The 20,526-nt window shown below is 36.3% G+C and overlaps 1 protein-coding gene across 2 annotated transcripts in view; it reads left to right on the top strand.

The window, feature by feature from the left end:
- The window catches only part of HDX (highly divergent homeobox), a 246,619-nt gene that overhangs the window by 208,621 nt on the left and 17,472 nt on the right, over positions 1-20,526 (top strand). For both annotated transcript variants that reach the window (XM_075539089.1, XM_075539088.1), the window contains 2 exons: positions 7,544-7,623; positions 11,090-11,173. In XM_075539089.1, the coding sequence (XP_075395204.1) occupies positions 7,544-7,623; positions 11,090-11,173 (164 nt within the window). The remainder of the gene's footprint in view (positions 1-7,543; positions 7,624-11,089; positions 11,174-20,526) is intronic.

Here is a 20,526-nt window from a genome sequence, read left to right as displayed (position 1 = left end):
GTTATCATATACCGTATAAACTGAGTTTTTCAGCACGTTTTTAAAATAAATCATTCTATTGGGGCTCATACAACTTATCACAATCCATGCATACATCAATTGAGTAAAGCACCTTTATTCAGCACATTTTTAATGCAGCTTTTGTGGAAAAGTTAGGTGCCTCGGCAGATATTGAGGTGAATTTATACTTGAGTATATGCAGTAATAACCGAAGCACACACAGTGGAAGACAAAATAGATGACTGAGGCCTACTAAAAATAAAACACTATCAAGGGTTCATGAGGGCGTGGGGAGCGGGAAGGGAGGGAAAACAATTAAAAATGAGGAGCTGATTCCAAGAGCCCAAGTGGAAACCAAATGTTTTGAGAATGATGAGGGAAGTGAATGTACTAATGTGTTTTAAACAATTTATATGTGTATGGATTATGATAAGAGTTGTATGAACCCCAATAAAATGATAAAAAATAAAACACTTATGCACTTAAAAAGACTTCAACAAAATAGTAAAACAAGAGTTGATGGATCATGGGCAAATCTTTATCATTGACACAGTGAACAAGGGACTCTTTACTTAAAAACTCTAGAATTCTACAACACATCAATAAGAAAAAATCAATTAATCCAATTAAAAAATAGGCAAAGAACATGAACAGGCAATTCACCAGGATGACACACCAATTTCTAAGAAACAAATGAGCCAATACGATCACTAGCCATCTGGGAGATGCAAATAAAAACAATGATGAGATTTCAGCCACAACATTAGCCCAATTTACCAAATAAATAAACGACAACAACAAATGCTGTAGAGGGTGCAGAGAAATTAGAACTCTTATACCCTGATGATGGCTTTATGAACATGCTACCATTGTGGAAAGCAATGTGGCACTTCTTAAACTAACTGCAAACCGAAATATCATAAGATCCAGCAATCTCTGCTAGGCATGTACCCCCCAAAAGTAGGAGACAGAACAATAACAGATATATGCGTTTCCATGTTCACTGCAGCATAGATACCAATAGCAAGAAGACAGAAATAGCCTAAATTCCCATTAGTAAAAGAATGGATAAATAAATTCTGGTACATTCACACAACACAATATTATGCACACCTAAAAATTAGTGATGAAACTACAGAAAACATCATGACATAGATGGACCTGGAAATTATGCTGATTGAAGTTAGTTCATCACAAAAGGACCAAAATTGTATGTCTACCACTGTAAGGGAAAAGGAAGCATTCTGTTCTCAGTCCAGGTAATCTTCTAATCCAGTCTCCCAGCAATAAGGTCATGTGTCTTATCATAATCCTTATATCATTCCTTTATTTGTACATTTTAAACTACTTTGAGAAAGAAGGCCTCACTTCAGCCTTGGTCAATTTCTCCTATTGGTGGGAGAAGTAGAATAACAATCAATTCCTGCCATATAATATTGTCCCATGGTCATCCCAATTCAACAGATAACTCCTACAAGATTGATTAGTGAACCTTACTGGAAATTCAAATCAAGAGGTGAAGAGGGGCATCTTTGTATTGGAAAAGGTGGTTGCTATTGGTAAACTGGGTGGAACAATGTACGATTGGGGAAAACTACTAAACATTACTAATATAGACCCCAAGGAGAGTATATATCAAGTATTATGGTTCTCACTAGGTACTTTTGAACTAGTTTTTATCCAGTCCTAGTTAACCAACTGGGACTTTAGACTCTGTCCTATTGGGATGCAAAACATTCTTCATAGTCTACCTGGAAGGATCATATTTGGAAATCCTACTAAGTGAACTGGATTTTACCTTAAAATCACCTGCAGCAGATTTAAGGAACTGAGATATTCCCTTGGACTTATTGCTGGAATTGACTAGTGTGAAACGAAGCATATGAATGCTATACTAAGGTATGGAATTGGTGGTCATTGAACTTTGGTCAGATCTCTTGCATTTAGAGTGCTCAAAGAATAGTGGCTCTTGACTACCCTGTATTTGCCATTTTCATGCTCTCTCTGATTTTATCACATAGGTTAGTCCAGAAGGCATAGTTCTACCCTTGTGAATGAATGTTATTGGACGCTTTCCCTATGTCCAACTCTCGTTGTTATATATTGTCCAGTCACGCTTTAAAATATTTTTTTAATCATTGTATTGGGAGCTCATACAACTCTTATCACAATCCATATGTCCATCCATTGTGTCAAGTACATATGTACATTTATTGCCATCATCATTTTCAAAACATTTGCTTTCTACTTGAGCCCTTGGTAACAGCTCCTCATTTTTACCCTCCCTCCCCCACCCTCCCTCTATCATAAACCCTTGATAAGTTATAAATTATTATTTTTTCATGTCTTACATTGATTGATGTCTCCCCTCACCCAATTTTCTGTTTTCTGTACCCCTGGAAAGGGGTTACATGTAGATCATTATGATTGGTTCCCCCACAAGTCAATATTTCATGTAATATGATATAAAAAGCTGTCTTATACATGATACGTTCCTTTTCTCAATAGTGCTTTAAATGCCATACCATTGACTAAATTAATTATACTGTAAATACTATTACCATATCCTCAATGGGGAAGATTTACAATGTTTCCCTATAAAATAATGATGATGTCCACAAAGCAAACCAACGACATATATACAGTATAGATATGTGAATGGATTTCAAGCTTGGATGTAATTGTAAGATCAACATAAAAATATCAATTGGATTTCTATATGCTAAAGAGATTTCTTAAAGGGAAATTTAAAAATTGATTCCATTTAGCCACCCAAAAGATGGAATGCTGAAGAATAAACCTAACCAGGAAAACAAAACATTTGTACAAAGAAAAAGGTAAAATAAACCAAAAAGATATTAGGTACCTCAACTTGGTTCCTACCTTATCTACACTACATCAATCCTTCTTGTTGAGAATCATTCTCCTTTTCACTGAACCTCTATTTTGCCAAACAAATAGGACTGACCCAGGGACTGACCTCTCCTTATAACATGTCCAAAGTCCATGAGATGAACGCTTCTAAGGGAATTCTGGCTGTACTTCTTTGAAGTCAAATTTGTTTATTTTGGTAATTCATGGAGCATTTAACATTATTTGATAGCACCATAATTCAAATGCATTAATTAGTCTTTTGTCTTCCTTATTCAATGTCCAACTTTTGCATGCATATAAGGCAAAGGAAAACATCATGGCCTGGCTTAGGAATACCTTAGTCCTCAAAGTGACATCCTTGTTTTTCAATACTTCAAAGAGGTCTTGTGCAGTACACTTACTCAATTCCATGTGTCCTTTGATTTCTTGACTGCTGCTTCCATGAGCATTGATTGTGGATCCAAGCAAAATGAAATTGTTGACAATTCCAATCTTATCTCCATTTATCATAATATTCTCTATTAGTCCAATTGTGGGAATTTGGGTTTTCTTTACATTGAGTTGTCACTCATATTAAAGGCTGAAATCCTTAATCATCAGCAAGTACTTTGGTACTGTTGGTTGTATCATCTACATTTTTTGTTTCTCAATAAGCCCTCCTTTAATTCTGATGCCACATTCTTCTTCATATGGTAGAGATACTCTGATTATTTATTCAGAATACAAATTCAGTAAAGAACCTCATGAAACACCTTGTCTAATTTTAAATGTTGCAGTGTTCCTTTGTTCTGTTCACACAACTGCCTCTTGGTCCTTGAGCCATTTTCCCATGAACACAATGAAGTGATCAGGATTTCCCATTCTTCTCAAGCCTATCCATAGTTTCTTATGGTCCACACAGTGGAATGCCTTGTAATAGTAAAAAAAAAAAAAACACAAGTAAACATCTTTATGGTATTCTCTGCTTTCAGCCAATGTCTATCTGCTATTACCAGTGATATTCCTTGTATTATTCCCACTTCTGAACCAGAACCTCTTGTAGTCTCCTGTCAATGTACTACAGCAATTGTTATTGAATGATCGTCAGCAAAATTTCACTTGCATGTGATATCCATGATGCTGTAAAATGTGTGCATTCGTTGGGTCCAATTTCTTGGAATGGATACAAATATGGATCTCTTCTAGTGAGTTTGCCTGGGAATACTCGCCTAAAGTTCTTGACATAGTTGAGTGAGCATTTCTTGTGTTTGATCAGCTGTTGACATATATCCATTGGTATTCTGTCAATTCCTGGAGCTTTCTTTTAGGCTAATGCCTTCATTGCACCCTGGTTGTGGATCATATGGTACCTCTTGAAATGGCTGAATGCCGGCGAGTTCCTTCTGGTACTGTGACTCTCTGTGTTCTTTCCATCTTCTTTTGATATTTCTTGCATCCTTCAGTATTTTACCCCTAGAATCTTTCAATATTGAAACTCTAGGCTTGGTTTTTTTTTTCTTGCATTCTTTCAGATTAAGCTATGCTGATTATCTCACAGGGAGAGAAACAGAGAGTGTCTGTGTGTATCTGGCCTCCAATTAGCTATTTATCTCTGTGACACCTCCAAATGAGGTCATCAAGCTACATCCTGATTGACAGGCTAGACTCCACCTCTTCAGAAGTTGACAAGATATTATGTAACTACCACATACTTAAAGATAGATCTTGAAATGTTGACAAGCCACATGGAGCCAAGCTGATGGAGCCTGAGCTCAGGAGCAGAAGAACCACATGAAGAGCCATGCCAGGACTGAGCTGCCTCCACCGCCACTGGATCCATAAGATATTCCAGCCACTGGCCTGTGATCATCCTGCATTCAGCATCATTGCATGTGTTCCGTGAAAATGAATAGGAATTTATAGATTGGTATCAAACATATGGGCTAATATAGGACTTATGAACTTGATCTGGACTGGGCTGGGATGTTTTCTTAATATACAACTACTCTTTGATATACAGTTATCTATTACACATTTTTAAAAAGATATGCTGATTGTATTCTGCCTTTTTGGTTTTCTTATTCTTGGTCTTTGCATGTTACATTACAATATTTTACTTTATTATCTCCAACGGCCCTTTGAATTTTCTGTTTAAGCTCTTGATGCTCTCCCACAGTTTACCAGGTCTTCTGTCATTAATGTTCAATATGTCAACTCTATAATTGATATTCTCCAAATTTATGTGGGATAGACTCGAGGTCATATTTTGGGTCTCGTGATCTTGTTTTTTAATTTTCTTCAGCTTTAATCTGTACTTACATATGAACAATTGAAGGCCTGCTCTACAGTCAGCCCCTAGCCTTGTTTTAGCTACTGATACTTAGTTTTTCCATTGTTTCTTCACACATATTTTGAGTGGGCAGCCTATTCCTTCTTCAAAGTTTATTCTTAGTCTTTTAAAAATAATTTTATTGGGGGCTCGTACAATTCTTATCACAATCCATAATACATCCATTGTGTCAAGCACATATGTACATTTGTTGCCACCATCATTTTCAAAACATTTGCCTTCTACTTGAGCCCTTCATATCTACTGTTCATTTCCCCCTTCCCTCCCCACTCCTCCCTTATTCTTAGTCTTGAAGCTCTCTTAAAACCTTTTCACTGTGGGTGACCCTGCTGGCATTTTAAATACCTGTGACATAGATTACAGCATCACAGCCACACACAGGCCATCACTGTGTAACAAACTGACAAACAAAGGAAGTTAGTCAGACACAAAAGGACAAATATTATGTGAGACCACCGTTATAAAAAATAGATAAACTGTATCATAACAAAGGAAACAGACTTTGATGGCTACCAGAGGTGCAAGAGGAGGGGCAGTATGGAGAAGTAATATGGCGGGGGGCAAATGGCAGTTAGTGTTGTAGAGGAAAGATAATATCCAACAAAAGGAAAAGGGAGAAAAAGACCGGGGTACGGGGACTACTTGGAAGGTTAATAAGTTGTTAAGATTGTAGGATACAAAAATTATGAACTATTATGTAACCTTGCCATCTAATTCACAATACAATGCTTTTATTTTAAAAATCAACCAGCTATTTTCTGAAGCTAAGTAGGAATGCTATTTTAATCTCTGAATTATGAGGTAATTTCTTTCTATTTTAATTTTTTCTTATTTTCAGAAAATTAAATTCTGATCTTAACAGAATACACGATCATTGTAGAAACTGCCATGAAAATGGAAATAATACTGACACTATCTTTTTACAAAATTAAAAATGTAGTCTTAGTTTTATGCTTTATACTTTGAAATTGTGCTATTATTATCTTAACACAATAAACAATGCATGCTAATTGTAGAAAATATTTAAATACAAATAAGTAAAAAGGAGGAAATAAGAATAATTATTTATAAATAAAATGAAGAAACATGAAAATGTCCTGTAATTCCATTGAGCTAATAATGCTGTTTTGGTATAAATAGTGCTAGTCATTTTGTTTTCTCCAGAAGTATTTGTAAGTGTAGAGTAAACAATAAAGATACAAGAGAATAGAAATCTTTATTTAAAAAACATCAAAATATGAAAGCAGTGTTTCCATCACTCTAATTTCCCCCCAAAGAATCCAGCCCTCTTCCGTTTATATCATATCAATTTACAACATTTTATATTATGTCAATATATAACAATTCTGGTATCTTCAAGGGACTCAAATTGTGTTCCTTTTCAATGTTCTGTATATTTGGAGAACAAAAAGGAACCTGATGGGGCATGATCAGGCTGTGGAGTAGATGGGGTAAGGTTTCCCAATAAATTTCTTTGGGACAGCGCTTACTATCCACAAAGAATGACCAGAGGGGTTATGATGGGGGGAAGGGGAGAATTCCTTGTCATAGGGCCTTAGTCTTTTTATCACCAATGCATTTTCCACTCTCTTCAAGACTATTCATAATAAACCCCACATACTTGATCGTCGTATGGCATTTGAGAAATTATCAAAATTACCTGTTTGGAGTGACCAAGGGATTAGCCCTGAACTCAAAATTGTTTTCATTTTCATGGAACAAAAATTATTAGTTTTTTAAAGCATCCTAATGAGACTAAGACAAGTGTATTACTGAGAGAATGTATTGACAGCCATTCACTGAGTGCAGAGACATGTTTAGACATGTTTTCTTTGGAATAATCACCTGGGTGTATGAACGAAAACTCTAGTAGCAATCCTGTTTATTTACCCATGTATACTTTTTCTTTCACAAGAATTAAATCACTGTAAGCTTAGTGATCATTTTTATTTCACTTTCCCACAGATAATGAATAATTTTCTTCTTATGAACACATCTACCTCATTTTCAGTGGATTCATAGTATTCTATTGTACAGAAAGATTTTAAATCATTTCTTAAACTTTCAACTGTTCAGCATATAGGTGGTGTTTTTTTGTTTTTCTCCCTTCTTTGTTATAAATATCATAAAGAAGAATATCCTTGATTTTGCACAAACCTATCCTTATTTCCTCAGGGGTACATTGTTTAAAAACTGAGAACGCACATTTAAGTATGTATTAAGTGAATTAGCCCCTTGTATCTTTTTAAAAATGAGAAATTATTTGCATATTATTGTAAAAGAAATCCCAATACAGTTTTGAGAAACGAAAAATGAATTTGATGTACTTTCTTCCTATAGAAGAGTCCAGTGAAGTTGTTTCAAATGAGGTAAGGGCTCATAAGGAAGATGGCCATCATGCAGTATCTGGAGATAATGTGGTATGTACATTTTGAAAATCTTTCTTCATTTCATAATTGATTTTCACGGACATATTTTCAGATGGTCATAATATCAGCATTGTCATAATATTGTCTTGTGCCACTTCATAAACCAAAACACAATTGTTTATCAATGAAAATGTGTATCTGAGAGCATAAAAATATTTTAAGTGCCATTGTACCACAATTTTTTTAATTTAGGAGATTTGCACATATAAATCCCTAGTGCTTAGTACACATATGGCATTTTATAATACAAGTTATATTTTTAGCACCTTTTAGCAAAGTGCAGATTTCTTCTCATTTAACAGATGGCAGAATTAAAACTGAGATTAGCCTGATATTATGAAGGAGGCTTTTATTAGTGCTGTGACTTGGCTCCAAGGATTTGTAACTCCAAGTTTTCTATTCAGACCATTCTATACTGGGACTTTTTTTTCAGTCTTAATTAAATTAACTTTTTTAGTCACCTTAAGACTTCAGTAAAATGGGGAAAGACGGGATTATAAAGCTGAATAGCAAACAAAGGGAGGCCTGTGCATGGATTAAACTGGCTTTTATGAAATGTAACATTTTGGTATATAAAGAATGATTTTTATAATCTTTATAATGATTCCCTGAAGGTGCAGGAAAAGAGGAGGGAAGAAGAGGGGGCATGGGGACCTGATAGCAATGATCACAGAGTAATCTCACTCGAGGGGAACAAATAACAGAATTGTAGGTGAACAGCTGTATTGGATGGCGTTAAGACATGGATAATAATAATAAATAATATAACATAACAATAAGGGCTCCTGAGGGTAAGGCAGGGAAGGAAGGGATAGAGGGGAGCTGTTATCAAGGAGTTAAAGAAGAAAACATGTGTTTTGAAATGGATGGTGACAGCAATTGTTTGAATATGCTTGATCCAATTGAATTGTGAATTCTTACTACAACTGTAAGACCTCGCAATAAAATGATTTTAAAATAAAGAAGGAAATAAGTCAATCACAAAAGGATAAATAAAGAAAGTGCCTATGGCAGGTGTAAAAGTAAAAAAAGAAAGAAAGAATACTTTCTAAGCTTAACAGCACCTGTTTACATTCTGACCCCATCAAGTTTTGAATCAAGTTGGTAATTAACTGAAGTCAGGCACATGTGCTTTCGTCCTCATTTTAGGTCAGAGTTTTGTACCTGATTGCAAGCTTTTAACATTTGACCCATGTTGTGCATTTTTTTCTGCTGTGGCTTCAAAATTTACACTGGCTTCTATTGCAAACATTTGATAACACAATTCTGCCATATTTCCTTAATAATTGCTAAGTATATTGAATAATTTGGGGGGGGGGTTGTTGCAAAAAATGCACGCCATCAAGGAGAGGCTGAGTGATACCAACCCTATTGGATGGAGTAGAACTGCCCCCGTGAGTTTCCAAGACTTTAACTCTTTATGAGAGTAGAAAGGCTCATCCATTAACTGCATATGAATACATGGTTTGTAATTCATAATGCAGTTTCAGATGATTGTATTGAATTTAGACCAATTGAACTTGAAGCCTGACTCTGAACACTAAGTCCAACAGACATAAAGAAAAAACATGCTATTATTTTATTAGCTATCTAGTAATGATTGGTTTCCACTATTATAAATAGTCTTAAATGCCATCAAGTAATAATCTCCCACTGCCATAGATATAAATTGTATCCTACAAGGAATGGCTGATGACTTATAAATTGAAACCTCTTTCTCCTTAGAATCACACTCGTTATAACGTGAATTTTTCTGCATTGTCTTGCCTGCAACAGTTATTTGATGGTAATGAATGAAGTCATTGCAGGAAATGATTCACAGACACCTAAATTTTTTCAAGAACAATTGATTTTCTGAGACAAAACTCCCAACTTTCAAAGGTTTATCTTTGCTTAAAACTTTAATCACCTCAAAACAGCCATGGCTGACAAAGCACACAGATATGCAAGACTTATTTAAATGAACGAATCTACACAACGATCCCCCAATTACCACAAATTATGCAGTGGGGTTTCCCACATTTGGAGAAATCACAGTATACACAGTGCAATAAATCAGACCAGCTCCTGGAAAAGGACATCATTTGGTACAGTAGAGGGGCAGTAAAAAGGTGGGAGACCCTCAACAAGATGAATCGACAAAGTAGCTGCAACAATAAGATCTAATGTAACCATTGTAAAGTTGGTGTGGGATCTGGCAGTGTTTCATTGTTTTGCTTAGGGTTGCTGAGTCAGAACTGACTTGACTGCACCTAACAACAATATACAGTGGTCCGTGGTGCCTTCCTTCCTCCATTGCCTAGCACTCTCTTTCCGCCCCCCACCCCCAAAACCAATCTCAACAAATCACGCATCTGGAATAAATAAAGTATAAAATCCGAGGTTCAGTGAAAGCCAACATGATCAAGCCCCGAGTTTATAATGATTGTAATGGAAAACAAAACATTATATTCATCTCCAGTCAGCAGTAGAAAGAACTTTTGTTGTAGCCATCCTCTTTACTTAAAAACTCACAGGTTGCAAACCCCTGAAAATTGTATTATATCCATATTGGCAATATATGAGCTATGATTTTTCCACATTTGTGACTTTAAATCACAATTTATATTATTGGTCTACAAATCGTGATTTCAAATTCTGTCCATAAATCACATTGCTATTAATGAATTTGTGCGTGCTTATGTTTAATGAATTTTTTATTGTGAATTAGATGGGGGTTTATATTTCAGACCATCAACTCTGCTCTCAACAATTCAACCGCGTCATCATCCCCTCACCCCATATTCTATCCCACGCCTCTCTCCTGGTTTCTCTTCTTCCTCTAAGGGAGATTTTTTATACTCCCTTAATGAATTTGCTTTTAAAAGACTACCTACTAACAAAATCTCTCTGTGTGTGTCTTTGTCACTTTCCAGTAGAAAAGAAAATTATCATTCGTTTTTTGGCATTATATTATAGATGTCATCTTTCGATTACCTAATGGAGTATAATAAATATGGTATTTAAAATTTTGTCTTTGACTTTGTAATATGCCAATGTTGCTATTTTGCATTAAAAGTTCAAAAGAGGATATGGGAACAACAAAAAAGAAAGTTCTTCCTACCAATTAGAAAGGTTTACTAATTAAATAAACTTCCCTTGTAAGAAGTGAATTCACTACCACTAGACAGTGTGCTATTTAAACAGAATTTGAGTGCCTATTTTTTTCCCAAGGACTTTGTGAAAGGGATTTTTCTGTGTTAGGTGATATTAAAGTGATTTTTTATTGACTAAGCACTCATAAATCAAAGGTAGATATTAGTCACTTGGGCACATAGTAGGTGTATCAGAATTTATTCCAGATAATCTAAAGTAATTAACTCCAACTTGATAACTAAACATTGAACATAGATGTTCTATACATTATTGAATATAGTGATAATGACCTGGTATATACTTATCATAACATTTCTTTCAGAAAATAGAAATTATTGATGATGATGAAAGTGAAATGATAAGCAATTCTGAAGTGGAACAAGTGAATTCTCTCTTGGATTATAAGGTAAAAATAATTTCAATTTCTGAATTCATGAAGAGAAAGTATCTAAAACAGATGTTTTACAGTCCCTATACTACTCCCCTTTCATAAGGGCATCTACATTTTGGGCATCTTGTAAATGAGTCTGTATGTAGGGCATCTTAATTAGTGCTGGCTTTTTTAGTGGTTCTAGTTTTAAGTAAAGAGTTTATAAATAGATTTAGGCATTGATAGCATTTGACATTGTAGTTAATATAAAGTTCATATCAAAGCGTTTTTAAAGCCAATGTTCATGGAAATAGTAGTGAAAGTAGAGATTTTTTTTCTCCAGTGGCCCTTGATAGTTTTATATTGAATTGCAACTATTTATAAAGACCAAATAATTGCTTAGATGGTAATATAACTGATTGCTATGATTCTGCATCGACTTGATGTCCATGAGTTTGGTGAGAGAATAAGTTTGAAAACAATTCTCAAAGTAGACTACATAATGAATATAAATCGAGATTATTTTTTCTTTCTTTTTTAGCAGTTTTATTGGCATATAATCCACATATCATATAATTCAATAGTTCAATCACATTCAAGAAGAGTTGTACAATCATTACCATAATCAGTGTTATAACATTTTCTTCTTTCTTGAACTCATTGTTATTAGGTCCCCATGTCCCCCCAGCATCCACTGCCATACCTCCAAGAAATCATTGATCCAGTTACTCTCTCTATAGACTGACCTATTCTGGATTTCATATACAGAAAAACATACAAAACAAACCACAGCAAAACTAAACAACAATGTAAAAGAGCAAAGCCTCTATGAAATAAACCAGAAAACATTAACAACTAGAAAAACTTTAAAATGGGTCAACAAGAAGATTAAATGATAAGGTGTTAAATTTTAATCTAACTATATCTACAATAATTCACTTCCAAATGTCCTCAGCATGATAGAAAGGCTATTCAGATCCCTTCACCTAAGGCTTAATCCACACTTTAAAAAAAGAACTGAACCAACTTTTGTTTATTTATTTTTCAGTGATTTATTTTATTTGTATTTTGCTTAAGTTTGCATTGGTTTATACTCTACCAATAACAACCACTTGTCCTTTTATTATTTTATTGTTTTCCAATAAAATATTTCTACATGATGTTATATTGTTGTCACAATATATACTCAAGAAATCTACCTTATGATCAGGTATAAGGCATAATAAAAAAAATCTTACCATAGTGAATGAAGGGGGAAATACAGAGTGTAGACCCAAAGCCCATCTGTCGGCCACTGGAGATCCCCTCACAGAGGGGTCTAGAGGAGGATATGAGTCAGTCAGGGTGCGATGTAGCACCGATGAAGAATACAGCTTTCCTCCAGTTCCTAAATGCTTCCTCTCCCCCCACCCCCCCCACCACTACCATGATCTGAATTCTACCTTGCAAGCCTGGATAGAGCAGAGGTTGTACATTGGTGCATATGGGAGCTGGAGACACAGGGAATCCAGGGTGGACGATACCGTCAGGACCAGGGGTGTGAGGGGCAATGCTGGGAGAGTGGAGGGTGAGTGGGTTGGAAAGGGGGAACTGATTACAAGGATCCACATGTGACCTCCTCCCAGGGAGATGGACGGCAGAGAAGGGGGGAAGGGAGACTCTGGATAGGGCAAGATATGACAAAATAACAATCTGTGGATTATCAAGGGCTCATGAGGAAGGGGGGAGCAGGGAGGGAGGGGGAAAAAGAGGACCTGATGCAGAGGGCTTAAGTGGAGAGCAAATGCTTTGAGAGTGATTAGGGCAAAGAATGTATGGATGTGCTTTATACAATTGATGTATGTATATGTGTGGATTGTGATAAGAGTTGTATGAGCCCCTAATAAAATGTAAAAAAAAGAAAATGATTAGGGCAAAGAATGTACAGATGTGCTTTATACAATTGATGTATGTATATGTATGGATTGTGATAAGAGTTGTATGAGTCCCTAATGAAATGTAAAAAAAAAAAAGAAAAGAAACCTACCTTAAACATTTTCTTTTTCCTCTCTTGGGGAAAGTTGGTTTGTGAAGCAACTTTTAAATGAGTCAATAGCAAGATCAAATAAGACATTACATTTTAACCTAACTGTAAAATGGACTTTACAGTGGTGTCTGAATGATAACAAGGCTACTCACATCCCTAAAAATGATCAGAGGGGATTCACTGGAGGCTTAATCTATGTGTGCACCCTGCAAGTGCATTTTGGGCTTCTATTATCCTTCACAGCCTTCTGCAAACTAGGTGTTTGCAATTTAATCTTTGATGCAAATCCCCCTTTCAGATATTGATTAGATTATTAACTATCCTTGGACCATGCAGGCTGGTGTGCTTTTTCCATGTGTGTTTAGTTGATGTCTCACTTAAATGACTGCTGTTTGAAAGCAAGCTTTCAAGACTCCAGATGCTATTCTTTCTGATAGCTGTGCACCATCGAGTTTCTCCACCACATTTTGTTGTAATCTTCTGTGCACTCTTTATGAGGATGAGTATTAACCAAGGCCATGTCATGAGAACTAATTGCTCTAAGATTGGGGCTAGAATTTAGTGCAAGACCAAAATTCATCCATATAGCTCTGGTTTATATATGCCTCTGGCTCACTTTTCATTTTATGCTAGAGAATATTATCAATCATTCTCTTGATAGTGTCCTTAATTTAGTCCATGATAGTGCATTTAAAGCACAATTGAGAAAAGGGGATTGAACAAATGTAGCCTGGCTGAAAATCACAATATATAAATTATTGATTTGTACTGATTAACTCATTATGTGATTAGTCACTACTTACAAAAATCATGTGGGTTTGTGGTAAGGCCAAACGTACAACAATATTCAATGCCAGTGGCAGAATCAGGTCTACCATATTAATAAATATCTAAATAAAGCAAATAGTTCATTGAAGTAGTAAATATATGGTTCAGCAACTGCCCGTTAAATACTCTTGGGATAGCTTCTGCTTTTTCACATACCACATAGTTTAAGCCTTAAGTGCACCGATTACAGGTGCATTTGAGGTAGAGCCCAGTTCACTTAGTGGGGTTTCCCCCTCGAGTCTTTGAAGGATGTTGTGCGCTTCGAAAACACAGCACTTAAAGTCCCCATAGTTTGTTCCACATGACCTGAGTCCCTAGGGCCTGTATAGACTCTAGGTCAGATGTGAACTATTAGGATCATAGTACCAGGCATATTCTCTCCTTGGGCTCCCTATAAATATTGTTAATAATTTTTTCCTCTTGGGAGGCTGGTCCTCCCCATTTTCTACCAACAGAAATGTACTTCCTTCTCCAGACCGATATGAACCCCTCCCCAGCTCTTAACTTGATTTTCCCATGAGGATTAATTATCACTCTGTAGGAGTGTCTGTTGGTTTGGATTGACCTTAGCACAATTGTGTATGGCAGTAAGTATGGTCATCTCCCTCTCCCCTCCTCTTCAAAATCTGGTACTGATTGAAGTGAAACATCCTCTGTCAAAGTAGTGTTTAACATGTACATAGAGGATTCAGTGCGCTTCATGGGCACCAACAATGTTCTCTACTGCTTTGCTTGGCAGACTGGGTTAGCAGATTGCATGACCTGGAAGCATGTGTTTGGTTTCATCTTGGTATTTATCCTTGAAGTATTGAACTCATATAATATTTTCCTTTTTTAGTTGACTAATTTCATTCAGAATAATGATTTCCAGATCCCTCCATTTAATGAGGTGTTTCATGGCTCCATTGTGTTATTTTATGCATGTGTTATATTCCATTGTGTGTATATACCAATGTTTTTTTTATCAGTTCTTCTCCTGATGGGAATTTGGGTTGTTTCTAACTTCTTGCTCTTGTGAACCTTGATACAATGAACGTAGGAGAGCATACGTCTATTTGTGATCTGTCTCTTATTTCATTAGGCATATACCCAGCAATGGCATTGCTTTGTCATATGGCATTTCTATTGCCAGTTGTTTTAGGTATCGCTGCATCGCATTCCTCAATGGTAGTACATATTAACCTGCCCACCAGCAGTGTGTAAGAGTTCCAGTCTCTCCACACCCTCTCCAGCATTTGTTGTTCTCTGTTTGCTTCTTTTGTTTTGTTTAACTGTGCTATCGTTGTGAGTATATGATGGTATCTCATCGTTGTTTGGATTTGCATTTCAAGGGTAGTTAGTGAACGTGAGCCATTTCCTCATGTTTTTGTTAGTCATTCAAGTGTTACCTTTTGTGCATCGTCTATTGAGGTCCGTTGCCCATATTTTAAGAGGGCTATTTGTTTAGATTTTTCTTATTGGAGTGTTGCAGAATTCTGCAGATTTTAATAATTTGTCTGTGTCGGTCTGATTAAACTAAAGAAACAAATCCAGGGAGGCTCACATATGCAAAGCAAGAGCTTTATATAAAGAGTAATTTTACATTAAGAAAACATCCCAGGCCAGTCCAGATCAAGTTCATAAATTCGATATTAGCCTATATGTCCAGTACCAATCTATAAATTCCTCTTCAGACTCACGCAGCACATGCAATGACTCCGAGTGCAGGAAGATCACAGGCCAGTGGGTGGAAAGTCTTGTGAATCCAGTGGTGGTGGAAGCATCTTAGTGCTGGTGCAGGTCTCCATGTGGCTCCTCCAGCTCCAAGGCTCTGGCTGCCATCAGCATAGCTCCATGTGGCTTTTCAACAGGAATGTCTTGCAGGGAGTGAGTATGTGTCCCACCTCCAGTGAGCTATTTATCTCCTTAGTGCCTCCAAATGAGGTCAAGCTGTGACATGATTGACAGGCTAAACTCCACCCCATTCACTCTTAATAGTGTCAAGTTGACAACAAATTATATAACTACCACATTGTCCTTTGGTATGTCACTGCTAAAGACACCCCCCCCCAAAAAAAAAGTCATTTTGCTATTTTAAGTCTTTTGATGTACTAAGTGTTTTTTTTTAATAGGTCCCCTTCATCTATTTTGTCTTCCATTGTGTGTGCTTCCTTTGTTATATCTGGTAGTCTGTGTATGCCCTGCAATAGGGTTCTTAATTTTGTCCCAATTTTCTTGTTTTTGATCCTATTAACTTTGAAGTTTACATTTACCGTATATATTCGTGTATAAGCTGAGTTTTTCAGCATGTTTTTAATGCAGTTTTTGTGGTAAAAGTAGGTGCCTCGGCTGATATTCGAGTTGACTTATACTCAAGTATATACAGTATCTCTGATCCATCTTGAGTTTGTTTTTGTTACTTGGGTGAAATATGGGGCCTGTTTCATTCTTCTGCAGATGGATATCCAATTTGTCAAGCACCATTTATTGAAGAGGGGACCCTCTTCCCATTTATTGTATTTTGGTCCTTTTTCAAAATTCGGTTGTCTGTAGGCAGAACTTTTATTTCTAGGGTTCTATCCTATTCCATTGGTTTGTTTATCTATCATTATACCAGTACCACGCTGCTTTGATAACTGTGGCTGTGCAGTAGATTTTGAGGTCAGGCAGTATAAGATGATCTACTGTGTTCTACTTTTTAAGAAATTATTTCCTTATCCTGGGCCTCCTCCCTCTCCATACAAAGTTGGTAGTTAGTTTTTCCATTAATTTAAATAATTATGTTGGGATTTGGATCAAGATTTTGTTGTGTTTGTAGATTGCTTTGGTTAGTATTGACATTTTAACAATATTGACTCGTCCTATCCATGAACATTTATGCAGATCTCATTTGATTTCTTGTGATAATATCTTGTATTTTTTACTTATATGGGTTTTTGTTTCTTTGGTTAGGTTTATTCCTAAATATTTCACCCATTGTTTGGCTATTATTAATGGTATTCTGTTCTCTCTTTTCTTTTATTTAAAAACCATTTTATTGGGAGTTAATAGAGATATCATATCATTCTATAGTTCAGTCACACCAAACATTTTATTGTCCAATTGCTACCACGATCAGTTTCAAAACATTATTTTTCTTCCTGAGCCCTTGATATCAGCTTCCTTTTAGCACCCATCTAGCACTGTACCCCCCAGAAACCCTTATTCTACTTGCTGTCCCTCTAGGTTCATCAGTCCTGGGTTTTATGTACTGAGAAACAGAAAAGTATATAACAGAAATTCAAAAGGTGACCCACCAATGACATAATCCATGTGAGATAAACCTCAATATGAACAAACAAAAAAATACAGGAAATGTTGAAAACCAGATTAGGCCTAATGTGCATTAGAAGGGAGATCAACTGACAAGGTTTTAAGTGTTCAAGTCAGGTTGTCATTTTGATCTTCTGTAGTCATCTCTCCAATGCACTCTATTTGGTGACCATTTCCTTCCCAACGTTCTATTATGGACAGAGGGGAATCTCCAGAGGCGTATTTCCTGTGTAGATCTCACAAATGTCTCTTGGGTTCTCACTGTCATCCATAGCTTTCTGCAAACCAGAATCTTACAGTTCAGGCTCTGAAACTATTCCTTCCTTTGAGTTTGGATGATATGATTTACAGTCCTTCAGTGAATGATGTATTTTTCTGATCTCTCTTCACTGGTATATAGTAATTCTATTGGCTTCTTCTTGTTAATCTTGGATCCTGATACCTCACTAAATCCCTCAACTATTTCCAACAGGGTTTTTTTTGTGGATACTTGGGAGTTCTCTCTATATAAATTCATATTGTCTGCAAATAGCAAGAAATTCATTTTTTCTTTGCCCAATTGTACTCCTCTGATGTATTTTTGTTGTCTTATAGTTCCAGATAAGATTTCCAGCATAATGTTGATTAAGAGTGATGTTAAGTGGCATCCTTGTCTAGTTCTCATTTTCAATGGGTATGTTTTCAGTTTTTCCGCATTGAGTGTTATGTTGGCTGTTGGTTTTTTTCATATATAACCTTTATTATATCGGGGAATTTTCCTACTAGTCCTATCTTATTGAGTGATTTTATTAGGTATCGGTGTTGGGTAATGTCAAATGCTTTTTCTGCATATATTGATGTGATCATGTGGTTCTTATTCTTTATCTTGTTTTTGTTGTTGCTTGTTTCTTTTTTAAAGTATTTTTCTTGACATAATATTCACATATCATACACTTCCATAGTTAAATTTCTTTAAAGAGAGATGTACATACATCATCACAAACAATTCTAATGCTCCCCTCCCCACATTCATTATTTGTTCCCCAAAGCCCTTCACTCTCCCCAGAACCACCCCCCACATCCCAAATAAGCCATTGCTTCAACTACTTTCTCTATGCATACACTACTTCTGTGATTCACAAATTGTGGAACCCAACAGAAACAATAAAAAAACAATACAGCAAGAAAATAATACTAATAAAGATAAAAATCAAAATGAAATAAAGAGTAAGAAGGAAAAGACCACCAATAATATTTTAAAAGTCAGAGAACAAATTTCTGTCATGGATCAAGTGAGAAATATTAGTGCCTAGAACAAAAACAGATTGGGTCAAGAGGGAGGTCAATTGACCAAGTATCATACTGTACCGTGATTTGACTCACCATAATCAAGTGGCACAATCAAGTTTACAATCTCTGTCTAATAGTAAAGTGGTTCAAGTCCCTCACCTGTGGCTAGAGGGGATCTGTCAGAGGGTTAATATAACTAGATAGACTGCAGATGGATTTAAGGGTTTTACTGTCCTCTGTATCATTCAACAAATTGGGTGTTCACAAGTTAAGCTCTGATACTTTTCCCTTCATCATAATTGGATTTTGTTATCATCATCTTTGCATTGTGGACTTAGTTGATGCTTCACTTAGAAGGCTGCTTCTTTTAAAACATGCCTTTAAGACATAAGAAACACTTCTAATGGATAGCTGGACACCATCTGCTTTCTTCATTACATTACCTTCAGTGCTCTCTTCATAAAGGTGAGTATTGAGCAGGGCCATGTTATAAGAACTAACTGTTCTTGGATTAGGGCTAGAATTATGGGGCAACCCAGAATCCATCTGCTTGTCCATGGGTTGTGAATGACTCTGGTTTACTTTTGCGATCAGATTATGGCAAAAACCAACAAGAACAACTCCAAAAAACACTCAAAAACAAGCAAGCAAGCAAAATAGCACACACCCCCCCAAAAAAAACTAAAGAAACAAAAAAGTAAAACATGTCAATTGTGTCCCTGTGGAATAAAAGGCTTACATGGATATCATCAATAATTTAGTCAATGACATAGAATTAAGGTATGTTGATATGAGGAATATCTGCAAGTATAGTCCAACTCTGAGCTTCAATCTGTGAATTGTTGCTTCTATAGATGTATTTCTCTATTGATTAAGCTCTGTTTACATTGATCATAGGGGTTGGAGCTAGGCGAAAATTTCCTGTGTCGTTTCTTACAAATGCAGATCCTTGCCGCTTAGATTAAAACCTGTCATGTAAATGCAAGGGGAGCATTGAGGTCCTAAATATATGGTGATTCCAGTTCCCCTTTCATTGGCCACCCTCTGAACCAGGGGTCCCACTCAAGGTCCAATGACCACCAGTTCCACAGTCTTGGGGTCGCTATCTTTGGCTTCCTCTCCCATCAGACTATTTCCGTCCTAAGTCCAAGGCTGCCGGTAGTTTTGAGATAGGGCCCAATTCATTGAGCCAGGCTTCCACGATAAGTCCTTCTGGTGTGGCCCATGGGGAATGCCATGTTCCCTGTAAGGCCAGAGTCTAAGATCATCGTAATGCTTAGCCCATCATGCATTTCTCCCAGGGTTGGGAAGAAACATTTGAAATGTCTACCCAGGAACATAAAACCAGGTTTCTTCTCCCCTGACGTTCCCTACATCCATTAGCATCCCTTAAGTTCCTTAGCATCCCTTCCTGATGTGAGGCTGCTTCTCCCCATTTACCCACCAGCAGAAATATCAGTGACTCCTCTGAAATGTACATGCTCCCCTCCATTGGCCTGAACTTGATGTTCAGCCAGAGTCTCCTCTCTGAAAGAGAACTTCCAATGCTGAATATGTTTGTTGAACTCTTTCTATTGGTATTCCATCCATTTCTGGAGTTTCATTTTTCACTTTAATTTCTTTCCATACTATCAGTTCTTGATAATATGCTACCTCTTAAAATGGTTGCATGTTGCTGGATTATTTGGGATACTGTGACTCTATACACCATCCATCTTCTTTTGACTATTCCTTCATGGTTCAATATTTTGCACTTCAAAATTGTGACTTGAGTTTTGCACATTTTCTTCAGTGCTTTTATACTGATAAATGTTGAGCATTTTTTCCTTTGCATATTTCATTATAACCCTTTACTTTGTCTTCTCCAGCTGCTTTTTGGAATGTTCTGCTCAAGTTTATATCTTGTCATTTCTTACAGTCACATTAACTTATCCAAGTTCAAAAGTATATTTTAGAAGCTCCTCTGATATCCAGT

The sequence above is a fragment of the Tenrec ecaudatus genome, chromosome X (genome assembly GCF_050624435.1).
Source record: "Tenrec ecaudatus isolate mTenEca1 chromosome X, mTenEca1.hap1, whole genome shotgun sequence".
Classification (NCBI taxonomy): Eukaryota; Metazoa; Chordata; class Mammalia; order Afrosoricida; family Tenrecidae; genus Tenrec; species Tenrec ecaudatus.
The sequence above is the reverse complement of the archived record's forward strand: the minus strand, read 5'-3'. Positions and strand labels throughout refer to the sequence as shown.